Raw genomic sequence first — 17,981 nt, forward strand, 5'->3', positions numbered from 1 at the left:
AGGCAGCCATTTACGGCTTCTGTGGTTCCTAAATTCACTGTTGAACTTGAGGAGGAAGGAACATACAAGAAGCCTCACTTGTTGCGAGGAGATATCTATCCATGGATATGAAAATGCTTGAAACCAAGTTACCCGGGCTGCCTTGGATGTTTTCCAGGAGAGGTTAAGTGATATTGCAAGGTAGCTTGTTGATAATCGATCATGAGGCCATTCAAGTCTTACGATGCGAACGTCCTTAGTGGCGAGAGAAAGCGGCTTTACGGCAGACTCCTGCCAAACCAAGACTGGCGCCTATCGTTTCGAAGGGTCCGTGTTCGTGGAGCAAACATAATCAGCTCCAGTGGACCGAAATACGGCGATACTAGCTCAAGCTTCCGCGACGTAAGAGGCTCCTGTACACGCATCAGTCCCGAGCAGAGCCGATAGTTGGTGGCCTTTTAACGCCATCACCTTGTGGCTGGGTCCACTGTACCTAGCTATGCCTTTACGATCATATGGGATGTGCGTAGATCTGAACTGATAACGGTGCATCCTCGGTCCCGCCGGGAGCTGTCATCCGTGAGCCGTACCAAGTTTAGACTTGAGACCAGCAAAAACAAATGCGGTATACTCTACGACCTGAGGCTTAGCTCGCGTGCAGTCACTGACACGGTTGACGCTACCGAATACACCCCCTCGCGAGATACTCCTGCAGATAAGAAATTAAGCCTTAAGAGATTGTCTCGAGAGACCAACGCTGGATCATTTGCTGCTAGCAAACTGTTCCGCTAGCCATGATGGGGTAAACATGTTGGACGCAAGGTGTTTGGTGACGAGCAGCTTGAGGATTTAGTTTCTACAAACACAGAGCTCCGTATCAGAGGCGGCTAACCCCGAAATGCCCTTTTAGTCTTCCGAGTGGTTCTCACATTCCAGATCATTGAGAGTCGCATAGCACTGGGTGCGCCACGGTACTTGCAGGATTCTGGTCCCCGCTCATCCTTACGGAGAGTCGCATTTGCCCCTTCCTTCCTCGAAACCCTTGTCTCTATGCCATGTGGGATTGGCCCGGTTTCATATCACCATCTCCACTCGAACTCTTAACCCTGTAATGACATATCAGTCTCGCGAACCGCGGTGATTGCCGGTTGGCCTTGGAAATTGCTGAACCATAAAAGAATTTGTAGTTTGGGGAGTGGGTCAAACAGCCAGGATGAGCCACGAAGGAAGCCAGGGCAAAAGCGCTGTGGGTGCCGCGCGGCAAGCTTCTGGCCCATTTCGATCACCCCACCTGGGGGCCACCTTGGCCAGACTTCCACTCTTTTCGGACTAGTCTGGCGGGATGGCCAGCCAGAGACACTGATCAACATCAATGCCTCGAAGCCCATCTCATTAGCTGTACATTCACCCCACGTGATCAACAGCTCGCTGCAAGACATAATGGTCGTGCATCCTGGTCAGGTACGGTCGGTAAGATTAATCGATACGAGGTCTTGAGTTACGTATGCTCTCAGTCACTGACGGTCGCTTCGCCTTCGGTTGGAACTTGAAAACACAGTGGACGCGCCCAGTTTCGGAAACTGAAAGCATAGCAAATTGCACACTCAATCCCACCCAGCGCGCGTCTCCCTCCGGCCCCTGTTCTTAACCCAGTTAACAAGAAAAACAAGAACTTTCCAACCCATCTCCACAGGTGGTTTTGGCTGATTTTAATCAACCTTCCTGTTTAACCATTAGACGTTGGCGCCAGTCATCCTTGCGAGGTTTGCCATTTAGTCTCAAAAGCTGTAGGATCGCCAAGGTTCGCACTCACATGCTCTGCCGCCGATGGCCCGCTATTGGTCTCGGCACATTCAATGATGCAAACCGACCTCGGCTACGGAGTAGACTTACGCTCTTTCCGATTACTCCGAGTATAGGCCTCTCTAATCACCACCCCTGATGGCGATTGTCAATTTACCCGAATACGACAGAAGCTGAATGTTGGAATACTAGTCACGATCTCTTACCTTCGACCAGCAGGCTCGATATTCAGTTTCAGGCGGTTGAGTATTCAACCCCAGTCCCCAAAACTGCCCGTCGGAGTCGCGCAGGGTAGAATATCGCCTCGCTAAATTTTCAAATCACTATGTAGATGCAGTCCACCGGTCCGGAAATTCCTAGCTCTAACCCTATTTCGCTGCGGGTTATGGAGTACAGATCAATGCTTGGAGAGTTTTAAAGTTTCCTATTCGTATATAGGCATATTCAGAGTACTGGACTATGGATGCCGGGGGAAAGTACGTTGAACTCGGATGATACATAGGCTTCCTCACATGTTCAATCGGAGGGCAAGCTGCTCAACAGTCTGTTAGAACCAAACAGCTGGAGCCCGAGGCAAAGAGAGGAATATAGTTGATTCTTTCGAAATGTTTGAACAAATCACGGTACCAAGCCGCAATGCCCGAATTGAGATGGTGTATTGGACGTACCCAAGGATGGGTGGGCTGGCAGCACAGCATGCGATGGAAGGGAACTCGAACCCGACCCTGAAAGCGGAGCGGCCGAGCTCGGCCAGGCATCCTGATACAACGTCGAGTCCGGCAAATACAGGCCATTTTGCTTATTTTGGAAAATTTCAAGCATTCTGCCCACCTCACTGGCCGTCGCGAGTACACTGCTTTGTGCTTGTTGTATCACCGGATAAAGCTCATTACACGCAACCTGGTGCTGATTGGTGGTACTAGCTGCATCCAAGGCCTGCTTCATCTGGAGTAGCTGCTTGCCCAATTCACTTTTCTCATCTAGAGTCTTCTTCTCCTGGGCCATGAGCCGGTTGATTTGGCTCTTCATATGGCTTGCATCATCACGCAGTCGCTGCAAATTCTGCGATGCCTCGAGACGTTCTTGCTCCATATCGGTTTGCTGTCTTCTTGAGGTCTCATCGGCCTTTGCGAGGAGCTCTATGCATTTCTGATAGAACTCGTCGGTCGACGATCCTTTCCCTCTGGAGGCGTTCTAGCAGTTTCCAGTTTTCCAGTTAGACACCGTGGTAGCCATTTTGGAACATGAAGAGGAAGCTGTTACCTACTGCCAATTTTTGGAGCTTTGCCACACCAGACGAGGACGGACCTCTGGAAGCTGCCCCGGTAGGCGCAGAACGTGTAACTCGGCTGGCAGCATTGCTAGAAATGGAGCCGCTCTTTATGGAGACCGGAGGGGCTGGGATCGTTGGCTTGCGCGAGGATGAAGCTTTTGCCATGCTGGATCGACCGGCTGGGAGCGGATTTTTCCCCTTCAACGGGAAACCTGAGATTCAAATCCTTAGATTGGAGAGAGGATATACTAGCACAGCGGAAGGACTCAAGCTTAAACGTGTTTCTTTAACCATCGTTCCAGCTCTCCTGAACATCGTTGAAGTTGGAGTTCTCCGGCCCGACATTGGTGAGGCTAAAGCGGATTTCAACGCTCCACTCTTTCAACGCCTCCACAACTCGGGGTAAGGCTTGGGACCCACAAGCCGCAGGAGGTCTAGATTCGTGTTTTTCCAACCGTTGGAGTTGGTTGTTATTATCATTATTACCATCGTACCGCATAATTCTGCCTGCCATTCACTTATCCTTTTAGAGAAGCTCGTTGCCCAATCTCCACAGCTCGGAAACGGCTAGGATCGCTCAATGCTAGCTCCGAATCTACCCTCTAGACGACAAATCGCGCAAGTGGTGGCGTTTTGGGAGATCCGAGGCCGCATAAAAAACACACAGGATGGGTGAAACGAAAATGTACCCTACCATGGGCCGAGGAAAGGAACTTTTGGCAAATTACCTCTGAATTTCTGGCCACTGCATTCACCTCGGACCCAACGGAGCACTTACAACCCAACATAGGTCACGCGAAGGCCGTACTTTAGCATCTCGACAAAACAACCGGGATGGTTCCCAGGCGTTCGACCACTCACCGGACTTGCCCCTCACGATATGGTCCAATATCTTGCTAAGTCCTCGGTTTTCTGAAATTTTCGGATAGTTCACATCATCGTGTCTCTAATCAACGAGGCACCGGATGACGCGAGAGGAGTCTTTGCACCGTCCACTGGCGGCTACAACCTTGACCCATCGTCCCATCATTCAAAAGGATTCAAAAAATTACATGTCCTCTTTCAGTCACCGAGATCAGTGGCCTCCATTTCTTTCTCCAGAACCATGCGAGTGCATATCCCAAGTACGTTGGAATTACTGTAGAGCGTTGAAGCCCCATTTCCACGTCTATCACCGCTAACTGTGATCCCTCCAGACATCTGACCCTCAAAGGTCATATCATACTCAGCCAGACGAGCAGGTAACCTCAAACGCTAAGGGCACCCTGAGGCGTCAACCCCTGAGGAAACTACGTACACTGAAGGCAGGACGCCGCAGTTCCCGCACCAAAGCCGTTGAAGACAGGCTTCGCACTCGGTACGAAGAACTAAAGGGGAAGAACCGACAGCTGTCCCTCGAGCAAGTCTTTTGCGCGCACAATTTGAGAGGGCCAGTGCGAGTTATCGGGTGAGAGATGAAAGAATGATAAGCTCTTTATCTCAAGCTCATACACAAATCATCTCCATAGCCTCAGCTCTTCGCGGATTGTTGACCGACCAGTCTAGTCGGCTCGTTCAACAAACAGACCCTGTGAAGGACAATAGGGGAAGGACATTATAGTCGGGTCAAACAATACCATCTATCTCAAAAGATCTTTCCATAGCAGTTGTCTCCTCATTGAGGTCACTCTGAAGTACTCACGGCGTGTACTCGCTGCGTAAAGATAGAGCGACTTTAAATGTTCTTTACCACTGGACAAGATAGAGACTCCGCTAAAGCAACCGGGTTGTATCCGAGGGCATTCTCGCCACACATGCGGTCAACCAAGGGCGACTGGGACTGCGACTGAGGGACGTTCAACGGTCTCCACAGTCACCCCAGCCCCTTGGGGGCTGGGATTATCTAGCGCACTGGGGCTCTCTGCCTACAGTAGTGACGATTATAAAAGGTGCCTAAAGCCCCAGCCTTTTGAGAACTAGGATTGCGCTCCTTGTCCATAAACCACAGTGTCACGGACTACTTGCACATCTCCCTCACGACGTGATACCCGTGTTGTATGAAGTCATCCCGAGGGTGTCAACCTCATTAACACTGCTACCGTGGGAGCACACCCTGTTACCAAAAAGCACTTAACCTGAGGGCGACGACCTCGTAAAATAATAGCCGGGGTAAGGTGCAACCCCGTCATCAACAAGCAAAGCCTCAAGGGCGCCTACGGGTTCCTGGCGGAGGGCGCATGTGTACCTTGACCAGCAAACACATGCCGAGGGTGTCAACCTCGTAAAAGTGACACCTCTGCCATGGTAGGCACCTCTGCGTGATGCTAAGGACTAGTACCGGCGCTACTGCTAAGCACGGGAAGCGAAGACCTACCAAAATCGATGATTTGCATACGGTACTCACAGCCTATAATGAATTTATTCTGCCACCCATAGTCCTTTTTCTGTTCTAATTAGTATTGTACATCTCTGATATAGGACTACTTCCATAAGGTAATTAGATTACGAACTGTAGTGCCGCATAGATAACGCGAAGTCAAGACTAATAGAACGCACCAAAATCAAACTTTGCATCCAAGTACAACCAGTAGCGTGAATCGTGCAGCTTCCTGAATCGTGGTTTTTGTCGATAGTAAGGTGGTTTGAAGATGGCAATTCTTGAACCTCATGGAAGAAATTGATTAGTGGGGTGTGACCGATGGCTCTAATTACCCAGTAAAGTACCTCGATCTGCTTTGCGTTTCGTGCTTAGAGTCTTCACCAGTGTCTTCACCTGTCTACTTTCTTGCGATCATGATGCCTAGGAGTATCATGCAGGTGAAAGCAGAACTGTCATCTTTCAGTTTTTGAAGTTGTCATCAAAAATTCAGGTTCGGTCATAGTTGAAGGCACCTCTGGACACCATCAACTTCGGCACCTATCTCGGAATATGAGTCAGACAGCAGCCGATTGATCGACTATAGAGTCAGTTTTCGTTCGTGCTCATCAATCCTAGTGAAACTGACTAATCGCAGATGGCGACTCGGTACATGTGTCCCTAAAAGTATTTTCGGCCGTGACGGATACCTTAGTCGGTACTAGCCGTATGTCGAGCATCTGGACCTCCTTAGGGACGGCACCTGCTTCTATGCCTAACACGGCCTCGGAGCGATGTCATAGCTCCGTAGTGTGCAGGATTTGAAGTGGAACGGAATCCGGCATAGAGAAGAGGTAGAATAACTGCGGCGGTACCTTCGCTCTAATCATTCGCACCTCTTTACTCTGTCTGTTGAGTTTTCTGCATCTGCCTTTGCTAGCCACCTCTCTTAGGACCACCTTATCGGGCTAGGGCAGTTAGGTGATAGAGTCACCTATATGCCTAGGTTCATGACTTTTCCTAGCCTCACAGAACTATCTTTGTCGCAAATCACACTACCGATATGTTTCCTATCCGAGGAATACTTCACATTCGACACTCTCCGCTCCTTGAGTTTGCGCTATTGCCCTAACCAGCTTTGCTTACTTGTTTTGTTATCAAAGGCGCTAAGCAAAATACAGCTCGACTCTTTAGAGGGTTGTTTCGATTTCCTCCAAGACAACGACAGACATACAAATGCCATCAGTAAGTTTCTCCAGTCCTTCTATAGGCTACGGAAGCTTTATTTGCATATATCGAATTTCCTACCCCTGGGATCAGCCTTTGTGGAAGGCGTGCATGCGCATTATGCTACTCTAGAGTTATTTATATATTATGAACGGCAACTAGCGCTAATAGATGACAGTGGACTATTTGAGGAAGACCGGGATTTTATCCTAGGCTGGGTCGGGGACTTAGGTCGCGTGATTGACTAGCGCCAAGTCACCTCCTTAGCCCTATTAATATGTTCGAGAGCTACCGTGAGTCGCTTCTATTAGAATTACCCGGAAGTAATATATTAATAGCAATAGCAATTATGTTTTGAGTCAGTTCGGGAAGGATCCTAGCTATAGCTGTTGCATCTACGGTTTAGCGGACCTAAGAGACTGTACCAAAACCTCGCACGAGCGATCAGAGCCCTTCTATCGGAAACAGAGTAGCTAAGCTCTTCTGGCGTTCGTACGCCCGACGTTTGCGATAACCTAGTCACCTACTACCTATCCCGCTCGACTCACAGAGCCTCCCTTCAAACAAGCACACTTCTTCCGTACTTAGCCGAGGCCATAGAGTTTGTATCGTTCGCAACCTGGGCATTCGGCCCGGAGGGTATACCGTCTCTGAAGGTGCTGGTATTGGGAGATTTCTCGCACGACGATCGCTACGAAGCCTAGCGCTTCTTGGTTCGCCGTCGAGACCCGTTGAAGGGATCTCAAACTCACGGTGCATGTCGAGACTTCGTACCGATCGAGTTAATGGATTTGGATACCTAGGGAGGCTTCTTAGGCGATAGCGCCCGCTTCCTTGCCGCATGCCCGGGTAGTGGCTTAATAGAGTCGCCTTACGATTCTTGATAGTAGCCTGGCTGCTAACGGTTATTCAGTAACCACGACCAAGGTCTTTTCACTGATGAATACTATTTCGATAGAAACATCCCCCCCACCCGTCTTTAACAGTAGAATAGTCAACTCTTTCGTAGACGGTTATAAGCCCTCAAATTTACAACGCTACCTTTTATTCCAACTAGCCTCGCACGTTAAACGTGGGTTGTACACTACACATCCTCAAACTGAACAAATAATTGTACCTACAGAGTTATGTAATTACGTTGAGGTTTTCCGTTGAACATCCGTATGTGCGGGACTATCTAATAACTATGAGTATCCACAACCGGTGGAATTCCGGTAAACCACTACGTAGACAGGCTACTACCTCCTAGCGATCGACTAGGTAGACCTCTTGAGCAAGAATATAAAGCGGTCGGGGTAGTCACAAACCTAGCTATTTCATACTACTCGACCAGGCTTATATGCAAATAATCATACGATGGATGCCCCTGCCTCGGTCGCTAGAGGCGACCGCCCGTGCAAGAGAAGACGAGACGACTCTGAAGCAAACGACTCCCAAGTCACAAATGAGCAGCAAACTAGAGACAAGACGCTGTGTGCTCTATACCGAATCAGGGTAAGATCTTTCCGTGAAGTATAATTCCTGAAGCCACTAACGGGACGTAGGCAGTACCTCGTGGCATGAAACTGTCTCTTATAGAAGAAATGAAACGAATTATAGACGAGAATCCTCGTCTTGCGTCCACGACAATAGAATTCCTTGATCTCTATCTTTTCCTGTGGGAGTCTTACGTGATCGATTCGGCGCATAAGATCCGTTTGGAGGAGGAGCAGCAACGGCTACAAGCCGAGAACGCTTGGCTAATCCACGCGAATAATCGATTGTACCAGGCTTGCACCGACCGGGAGCTGGTGTTGTGGGACCGCCAAGAAGCATTCGATTCCGTGCAGGAGGCAGTGGTCAAGGTGCTCAAATCACTACGAGTCCCGTCGATCACCCGTTGATCGACGGCGCTAACGGAAGACTGGGCGCGAGTATTGCAACGCATTTCCATAGAGCGATTTACTAGGTGGGAGACGTGTGTTAGAAAACGCAGAGGCGGGGTGAATACTTTACAGTAGAATTCGAAATCAGTTTTAACTCCACACTCTTGCGATTTGATTTGCGAACCCTAATCTGAAACACACTAGTGCACATTTGGAATGGTGGTCGATCTATAATTTCCAAGAATAGACATTGTATTTTACATGACCAAGGTGGGACCTTGCCTTGTGTATCTTACTCGTAAATGCCATACAATCGTAATTCTCTGCCATACCACCCACCTCAAGCAGGAGGCATCTTCACCCGTCTATCTCCCTAGAATGTCATAATTGACCTCACAAAATGGCACCGAGACTTCCACCATCCAAGCTGCATCTCATCCGCGACATGATAGAGAGCCAGTCACTTGGCACATCTAAAATGGCCGAAGAAGCAGAGTGCAGCCAGGCTACGATTATAAATATTCGCGCAAACTTGCGACAGTTTGGTAGTGTGCACGCACCCCCAACTCGAATAGGACGGAGACGGACTGTAACACCACTGATGATCGAAGCCCTCTGCGAACACCTGTCTGAAAAGCCTGGTTTATACCTCGATGAGATGGCTGTTTTCCTCTGGGATGAATTCCGCACCCTAGTCACAACCTCCAGCATCAGACGAGCCCTTGTTGCCAAAAGTTGGTCTAAAAAGAGCACTCGGCAGCAAGCGAGGGAGCGAGATGCCGATTTGCGAGAATGGTATCTGCATAATTTATCGGATTTTCAGTCGTATCAGCTGGTTTACGTTGATGAATCCGGATGTGATAAAAGGGTTGGATTCAGACGGACAGGCTGGTCACCATTTGGTGTGTCCCCTATGCAAGTGTCACAATTTCATCGCGACCAGCGATATCAAATACTGCCTGCCTATTCCCAGGATGGAATCGTTTTCTCACGTGTCTTCCGCGGGTCCACGGATGCCACAGTGTTCGAGGACTTCATAGCGCAGCTTCTTCAGCACTGTGGAAGATGGCCCGGACCTAAATCCGTTCTGGTTATGGATAATGCATCGTTTCATCATTCAGAGCGGATGGCGCAGATGTGTGTGGACGCAGGGGTAAAATTGGTCTATCTACCACCCTACTCGCCGGACTTGAATCCGATTGAAGAGTTTTTCGCTGAGCTCAAAGCCTTTATTAAACGCAACTGGAGTTATTATGAAGTAGACCCCGATCAAGGCTTTGATGCCTTTCTTGGATGGTGTATTGATATGGTCGGTGCAAAAGAAGAGAGTGCTAGAGGTCATTTTCGGCACGCAGGCTTGAAAATTGAAGAAGTCTTAAAAGATTGTTAGGTACGCCCGAAACTGGTGCCACCACCTGAAAGCTTCGATTATTTATCCAGCCCCACTGCCAAAACACACCAGTCTATATTGGGAACTTATCCGTAGTACCCTGTTAGTTGGGCATGTATTGCTTTTTACGAGATTATACGGCACTTTATGTGCTGCTTAAATTGAATATATCTGATGTCTCTTACCCTCAAGCCCTCCGAAGGACGTCGTATCTTAACAATTAATCACGAGAAATCGAACCGAGATGGCGCAAAGCTACCCTAGAGCATGAGCTTAACCACGACATGATCCAGAGTGGGGGATTATCTATGGCACAGGCAGCTGGCTACAACATATACCGGGGACCTCTTCCAGTATACAGCATCAAAGCACATCGTGGAGAACGCATATGTTCAATAACTCACGAAGATTAATGGGTATTGGGATGGCTCTTCCGCTAGCGTGGAAATGTCTTGATCCAGTTCAGCATCAAGGATGCAGTGATATTGATTACTCAGCATGACATAACGAGGGGGTGAAGGAGTGAGGGGTAAGGTGATTGAACTTCGGTGAGTGAAGTACAGGGTTCAGTCACCTAAGCGCTCGATAAACCTGCTAGGCAGATGATGTATCGAGCTTAAAGATATATATCGCGTAATAAGAAGGATTTCAACACGTGTAGTCTTGTCGCTCAACTTCCCTGTGCACGAATTTATACAGTATACGAAAACATATTTTCCTGCTTTCGTTTATGAGTTCTTGTAAAATACTCTCGACCACACAACTTTGCAACGTGGCTCTCATGGAGTTGTCTAAGCCAATAGCGCCGTAGGTACGCCTTAAGGGGTTCTATTTCGGGCCACCAGTAGGTCGTGACACATAAAGCCAGCTCATCGAACATTCACAAGCCAAATGCAGCCAAATGCCGTCAACCGCCCTTGAGATAACTATACATATGCCCCAAATCTTGTTTATATGATATCAGGACTGTTGCCATACTCTTGGAGTTTCTTTTCTCTCACAGTGCATAGGATTTGACGCTTTAAGACAAGCAATTAACGAAGTAATACGCCTATGGCTCCACCAGTTAGCAAAAGCGACAAGTTCTATACGGTCTACAAAGGTCGTGTTGACAAGCCTACCATATATTCATCTTGGTAGGATTGGATCCAACTTGGCAAGAGACGTTTGATGCACTGACATGCTACTTGCCTAGGAGTCAAGCGCACCCAAGAGTCATAGAATGCGAAGGCGCCGAGCATAAGAAGTGGGACACACTCGAGGATGCTTGCAAGGCAATGAAAGATAGAGGCTTCGAGGACGTTGATATATTTGTCAAAAAATCAGCTGAAACCAAAATCGTGTCGTTGCGAAAAGACAAATACTATGCCGTTGCAGGTGGCAAGACCACTAGAGTGTTCACTTCTTGGGAGTAAGCCTCCTTATTTTGATAGTCCAACATAGATAACTCACATAACATAGGGATGCGAAAGAGGCGATCAATAGAACCACCGCGTGCCAAGAATGTTTTAGCACTAAGCAAGAAGCAGAAGAGTTCATTGAGAATTGGAAAGACGCCTACGCTGATGTATGGCGAAGGGCAATTCGACAAGGATTGAACGAGGGATGGAAGGCGAGGGACATGAGTTTGAACATTGGATCATTCTTGCTTAGGGAGAATGACAACGAGAGGTTAAAGGAAGATGGTCACGAGATGGTCAAAACGGCTCAAAATGAACTTCCGAAGATTGAGCAATTATCTGTCAAAGAAGATAACCAGGAATAGAGCGTTCAATCTAGGGTTACGTTTGTGGTGGGGCTCAACGAGCGAAGGCCAACACGACCGAAGAAGAGCTCTACATGGCGCCGGGACTTTGGAGCTTCTTCTACAACAAATTTAGCAATGAATGTCATGCAATTCTACCTACTTTGCTGAACCCGTAGTTACACAGTGCCACCTCACATTTCTGCGGAAAACCATAAACTACTCAGTATTCTGATAGCCATCCCCACACTATTAGTGAAAGTCAGCGCCACTGATGGTGGAGATCCGGTCCAAGTCCGTCAATAAACGCCGTAGTAATGGTTCGTGGAAATGATGTTGAACGAGTTAAGCTACTTTTTCTCCTGGCCTCAATTACAGTATTAGCCTGAAAACAACAATTGCAGCTACACAAATCAACACTCGTGAAACCAATAATATGTCAATTGCACCTGCGGTCAACAGCAATATGTTAAACTAAACCTCCTAAACGCCATGTACGCCAACGACAAAGTGGATAGTTGCTAAATTATCTCATAAATGGGGATTGCTTTCTTCACGTTCTCAACCCAGCGCCGAATGTCTTCTACGAACCGTCGAGCAATACCTATCTTAATGCTCTTTCCGATAAAGAATGCCGGGTCTTGATCCTTGTAGACCTGCTCAAGATCAAGACCATTATCGATCATCATGTCACAGATCTCTCGAAATGCAGCCTTGAGAGTGTCATCAGTGACATTTGACACTTGCCATTCACCATACTCCTTGACTGCTTCATCCCTAGGTCCAGGGATCTCAAGCGGACCTAGAGATTGCATGGACTGGAAGTCAGCAGAAACCTGTGCAGCCGCAGAGGTGGAAGACTGCGAGGGCAGGACCTGGTTGTCCCTAGCTCTCTCTTTCATCACCATCAAACCTTCAACATAACGTTGAGAATGAAATCCTACTAGTGTTTAAACAATCCATCTGTTTGTCCGAAGGGAAGAAACTTTCCCACACGCGAAGGTCTTCTCCGATCATGGATAGGTCTTTCGCACATGATAGATTGGCGTGATTGATCTACCCTTGCTACAGTCTTATTCTGTCTGCTCTTCGTCCTCATCCCTGAAGCACGGGGTAAGTACTAATAATCCAGTTTCCTACATTGTCTAAATCGGATGAATTGCCTACGATTCCTCCTTTGCTTCCGTCATGCGTTGGTTTCTGGGTACCACTTTGTGGATCAACAGCAGGTAGTTGTGTCTTCTATCTTACTGGGTTTTCGCGATTGATCAAACTTCCTAACGGACACAGACTCAGAACGGCAAGGGAACGGCTACCATCATGTTCAGAAAAGAGCCCACCCACAGTTACCCTTTTCTGGCCGCAGGAGGATAATAGACCACAACCGTCGTCCATTGTTGCACTTCGATGCCAGATCTGCCACGGCCGTAGATCTGCCTCTTACCATAGAAAGCACTTTAATGACCCGATCAGTTTCCCAGCGACCGGCATCTGTTCTCGCCGGCGGACGAAGTGTAAGCTCTATAGTACGAGGTAGGATACACCGGTGGTAGCCATTCCGGAACTTCCAGCAGATTGATATATGACGGAAAAAGGAGCAGTTTATGGACCATGATTCTCGGTGGGAATTAGCGCGAATCCTATTAGAGTCAATTAAGCTATTTTGCAGTCTGGAAAATGACAAGAAAGGATGGCTGACCGTATCATTTAAGCTCTAATATTTGTTTCCATCGCTCCTTTCCTGTACTGCGAATAATCTGGAGTGAGTAGTAAAAAATTCTTGAATTATGTCGACTTCATTCTCGTTCAGGACACGGGCGGAAACTGGAGACTGCTTATCCCGCGGCTGCTGTGTCAGGCGAGGCCGGCTAATTGGCTGCGTCATGTTCAGACTACACACGACACGGCCCCAGGTCAAAGTTCAATGATCTGAGATTGCTGTTGACATGGGGCTGCACGCAATCCCTCACTGACTCGTGCATCTTTTGCCTGGCACACACTGCATGACACGCATTAGAGAGATCTGCTTCACCAGGGGAACCTAGTCAGTCACGACGGTCACTCACCGGCCACGACCATATAGCACTTCATCTCTTTTTCAATGTCTACTGAATGACGATAAAAACAAAGCCGATCTTCTTCTCGGTACGAGGTCGGCAGATCATGGTTGGATGTGGTCTCGCCGCAAAAGATTTTGAACTGTAAAGCCGATCTGGCCCTGTCGCTATTGAGTTGGTACGAGCTCTGTCTTTTTTGTTCAAATAAGGGCAAAGCTCATGCGACGCTTGGGAAAAATCAGCAATTTCTTCATATCTGTCCGATAGTTTCCGATTCTTGACGGCCTGGATTAGATATGTCGCACAACGATAAATCCACATGGAATCCTAAAGACGACGATTGGCTCCCTCAATTTGCCTCTAAGGCCTCAATCCCATCAACATGTCGACTTTTGTAGACCGCTCCATCACTTCAAAATCACATACTCTTGGTCAGAGGCTACTTTTAAAAGTGCATGACTATCAGAAAGTGAGTACGTACTTCTCTCAGTATAAAGATTCGGTGAACAAACATGTTACATGAGAGATGATATCGAGGTTGAAGGTAATCGTATATACCGAAACCAGCAGCACTCATGTATTCTCTGTTGATGCCACAAAAATGTTTCTGGACCTGTTTTGATGCACTCCACTCTGAAGAAGCAACAAAAGTGAGGCGGTTAAGATGATAGGAATCTGGAGCTGCTTAAATCAGCGCACGTCTATTCACTATAAATACGCTGGAGTTTTTACCTCTAATGATAACAACCAACTGTGCAAGATGGCTCCGATGCTGGTGACGACTAAAAGTAGAACGGAAGCAAATGAGAGTACGGCTGCAATGTGGCTGACTTGAGCTCGAGTCTGATATCCCTGCAGGGTACGCTGACGTAACCACCAGTAGAAGAAAGACATTGCTAGGTAGTCAACACACAGCAGGAAGGCCACAATAAACCACATTGAGGGGTAAATGAAGGTACCGATCATGGCAGCAGTGACTTTGGTCAAACAAGAAGTCACAAAGACTGCCAAGCCAGCCGCAACAAGGCGAGTCTCTCCCTCTAATCCGCTCAATTGAAGCTTCACTTGGTAATACTAAGTCGTAACAGTTAGCTCTGGTCTGCCATCACAGCATTCCTGGGTATTACCCATGGCACCGGTATTAGAATCGAAATGATGGCTCTCAAGGTCGCAACGCTCTTTTCACTCGATTTTCTGCAGGTCAAAGCCAAGCTCACAATGGAACAGCTCAATAGCATTATGCATTGAGCCAAATCAACAAAGTATAGTCGGTATAGTCGGTATTGGGGTAGTCGTATATACAAAAATAATACCCTTGCCCCGAGAACGACAGACAAGAGTGTGGTTAAAGCCGAGTACTGAATAGCCTCAGATTCCATAATGACCTTAGGATGAGCAGAAAATGAAAGAAGGCAGTTAACATGAAAGCCCTCCAGTCTTGTATTTATGAGCACAGGTAAGGCAACTGATAGGGGCTGATAAAACCCAGGTCCTGGGAGCTTCCAGATGTCTGCAGAGCTACCGCGGGAACGGCGCTTCACAACGAGCGGAAGGACTGCAGAGCAGAAATTTGATAGAAGTGACTCTCCTCGGGACCGGCGGGTTTCAATCCAGTGTTCATTCCTGGGAGATCTGCCTACTTCTCTGTTTCCCATTCCAGCCATGTTTCAGAATCAGATAAGACCTGACGGTGATTGAGCCCCAGTACTCGCTCCTGCCTGGCCAGGCAATCTCGTAGTAAATCAAGGGCGCGGGTTTATGACCTGAATATTTCAAGGTAAAAGAGAGATTGGCCATGCTCGTCAGAGTGGAGAGATGGTCCGCACCGAGCTTCGTCATGTTCACCTCCATGACCTGCACAAAAAGCTGCTCGGCCTCCTCCCATCAGCCGTGTTTCCTATAATTTCACGATAGGCTATCCATCCTCTTCAGCGTATTAGAATGTTCCACGCCGAGATTCATCTTGCGAGCCTCCATGACTTGCACGGCTTGCTAGACCGGAGACAGATTTGTCTTTTGGTCGGTGGGACAAATTTACGTCGATGAGGCGGTAAATTCGTTAGCATTTACATTTACCTTCTATTCGGTCCTAGCGCTTTAGGTTGCCGCTGATAACTCTTGCAAGTCCTACGGGACACGGGAATTTGGTCAATATTGTTTTCACCAACGAGTTCTTTGTTGACTCACCGGACCAGGTGGATGACATATTTGACTTTTCTCCCTTGGTGAAGCTCGTCCAGCTAGTTTAGTTTCCTACGAAGATCGGCCGATAGCTAGGTCCTATGCTCTCTGAATTGCAACAAGGTTCGCCTGTCTATGATTTACCTTTCCCTTAAATTTGAAGTTCGAAGTCTCAGTTTTGGAAAATGTGCCACGATGTCTCTCAATGCTCTGCCCTCGGAAATAATATCCCTCATTTCAGGCCATATACATTCTATGACGGACCTATTCAGTTTTCTACGAGCAAAACATAAGCTGTACAACATTCTTATTGGCGATTTTTTCAAGAAAAACATCAAATCTGATGGAGGGTCTGTCCTCGTGTGGTACGCGAGTCATGGTAACGAAAAAGGGGTGCAGTGTATGCTGGCAGCTGGCGCAGACGTCAATGTCCGATCACATGGCCGCGAGCAATCAACAGGGCTTTTGGAGGCGATAAGTCACAATCGTACTCGTATTGTGCAGCTTCTGCTAGAGAATGGAGCATCTCCAGATATAGCCGACCTCCGTTCTCGAAGGCCATTGAAATTGGCAACCAGTGGACGCAGCGACATCGCTATCACCAAGATGCTGCTTCACCATGGAGCCAAGGTTAATTCTGTCGCGTTTGATAAGCTGTCTCCTCCGTTGGAATCCATACGATCAAACTAGGTGTCCAAGGCGGCTCTACTCCTGAAATTTGTAGCTGATGCACATATATTGGAACGCAACGGGATGAATCTATTGCATGTCGCGGCATCGAAGAACGCAATATCTGCAGTTATCAAAGCACTCCTGCATTCTGGCATTGATGTGGATTCGCAAGACGGCACTGGACAAACTCCCCTTCAGGTAGTAACTGAACATTCATGCCTACGGGCTGTTCAAGTACTGTCACAGAATAGCGCCAACCTAAACTTTCAGAATCATTACCGGTTTGGAAATGGTTGGACAGCTCTTTTCTACACGATCCGCCCTAAGAACCTAAGGAATGATAACAGAACCATAATCCAAACGCTCGTGATGCACGGAGCTGAAATAGATATGCGAAACTCTAAGCAGCAGACACCTTTGCTCTATGCGATCTCTCAATGACGCATAAAACAAGCCCAAACATTCCTTCAATCTGGAGCAAATATTATGGCGCAAAACTCCGACGGCGAATGTGTTCTTCACTTAGCTGCTCTATCGCCATATTCTTCTTTCGATATGATAAGCTGGCTGGCTGAAAACGGAGCTGACGTGAACTGGGTGGGGGGAAGCAACGTGAAACACCGGTTTTCTACGCCATCAAACGCATCTTTGGTGACGAGGAAAATGAGGCAGCGAAAGTCCAAATGTTACTGTCATTGGGTGCTGATGTTAATTTCCGGAACATCGACGGGCTCACCCCTCTTGATTTGGCCGTCCGCAAATGCTCCATTTCAGTAACAAAGATCCTACTTGATCGCGGGGCGCAGGTCAATTCAAGACACTTGCAAAAGAAAGCTGCACTTCACCATGTTTTCGATGAAAGGTTTCTTTCTCCTCTGGAAGTACGAGAAATGGCTGCACTTCTCATTCGGCACGGAGCTGATGTGAATGCTCGTGACTCTGCCGGATATACGCCCCTACACATAGCTGTCACGAAGAGATGGACGTGGGAAATAGTTGGAGAGTCACTGAATGCGGGAGCTGACCGATGTGCTACGTCTGATGATGGAAAATTTCCATATGATATGATTCCTGACGGTCCTTGGGCGGAAACACAACGTCTTTTCCTTCGTCATTACCCTGTTTGATCATACATCAAGAACAAAGCCACAGCATCAAAAATCATCTCCACATTTCTAAATTAACAATAAAATTGTTTGGAGATCAGTTTGAACTTCACCTGGTATATTATCAGAAAGAATAAGAAAGTGTCAGGATAATGGATATTGGCATTGTATTGACTCGTCAGATGCAACTATGGCTGGCTGAGATCTGCAACCCCTTAATAACCCCCTCTTTAATTTTTATAGATTCTTGCTATATCTGGACCCCTCGGGCTAGTAACCCCCGAGTCATTGGTATTCTCATGGGTATTTCAACCCCCATGAAGTTCAGTAGTTTAGTTCATCAGAATCA

The 17,981-nt window shown here is 47.7% G+C and overlaps 5 protein-coding genes across 5 annotated transcripts; 3 read left to right on the forward strand and 2 right to left on the reverse strand.

The window, feature by feature from the left end:
- Nucleotides 1-2,400: 2,400 nt before the first annotated feature.
- N7539_008549 (uncharacterized protein) lies at nt 2,401-3,220 on the reverse strand (the record flags this gene model as incomplete). Its single annotated transcript, XM_056938144.1, has 2 exons — nt 2,401-2,976; nt 3,050-3,220. The coding sequence occupies 2 exons, from the start codon at nt 3,218-3,220 to the stop codon at nt 2,401-2,403; spliced, it is 747 nt and encodes a 248-aa protein (XP_056786526.1).
- Nucleotides 3,221-7,973: 4,753 nt separating this feature from the next.
- N7539_008550 (uncharacterized protein) lies at nt 7,974-8,500 on the forward strand (the record flags this gene model as incomplete). Its single annotated transcript, XM_056938145.1, has 2 exons — nt 7,974-8,111; nt 8,162-8,500. The coding sequence occupies 2 exons, from the start codon at nt 7,974-7,976 to the stop codon at nt 8,498-8,500; spliced, it is 477 nt and encodes a 158-aa protein (XP_056786527.1).
- Nucleotides 8,501-8,882: 382 nt separating this feature from the next.
- N7539_008551 (uncharacterized protein) lies at nt 8,883-9,872 on the forward strand (the record flags this gene model as incomplete). Its single annotated transcript, XM_056938146.1, has 2 exons — nt 8,883-9,474; nt 9,757-9,872. The coding sequence occupies 2 exons, from the start codon at nt 8,883-8,885 to the stop codon at nt 9,870-9,872; spliced, it is 708 nt and encodes a 235-aa protein (XP_056786528.1).
- Nucleotides 9,873-10,925: 1,053 nt separating this feature from the next.
- N7539_008552 (RNase H1/viroplasmin domain-containing protein) lies at nt 10,926-11,637 on the forward strand (the record flags this gene model as incomplete). Its single annotated transcript, XM_056938147.1, has 3 exons — nt 10,926-11,008; nt 11,068-11,283; nt 11,334-11,637. The coding sequence occupies 3 exons, from the start codon at nt 10,926-10,928 to the stop codon at nt 11,635-11,637; spliced, it is 603 nt and encodes a 200-aa protein (XP_056786529.1).
- Nucleotides 11,638-12,137: 500 nt separating this feature from the next.
- Nucleotides 12,138-12,524, reverse strand: N7539_008553 (uncharacterized protein; the record flags this gene model as incomplete). Its single annotated transcript, XM_056938148.1, has 1 exon — nt 12,138-12,524. One exon carries the CDS (start codon nt 12,522-12,524, stop codon nt 12,138-12,140), a length of 387 nt encoding a protein of 128 aa, XP_056786530.1.
- Between the last annotated feature and the right edge of the window lie 5,457 nt (nt 12,525-17,981).

This window comes from Penicillium diatomitis (assembly GCF_028827545.1).
Source record: "Penicillium diatomitis strain IBT 30728 chromosome Unknown utg000013l_segment0_segment0, whole genome shotgun sequence".
In the NCBI taxonomy this organism is placed as follows: Eukaryota; Fungi; Ascomycota; class Eurotiomycetes; order Eurotiales; family Aspergillaceae; genus Penicillium; species Penicillium diatomitis.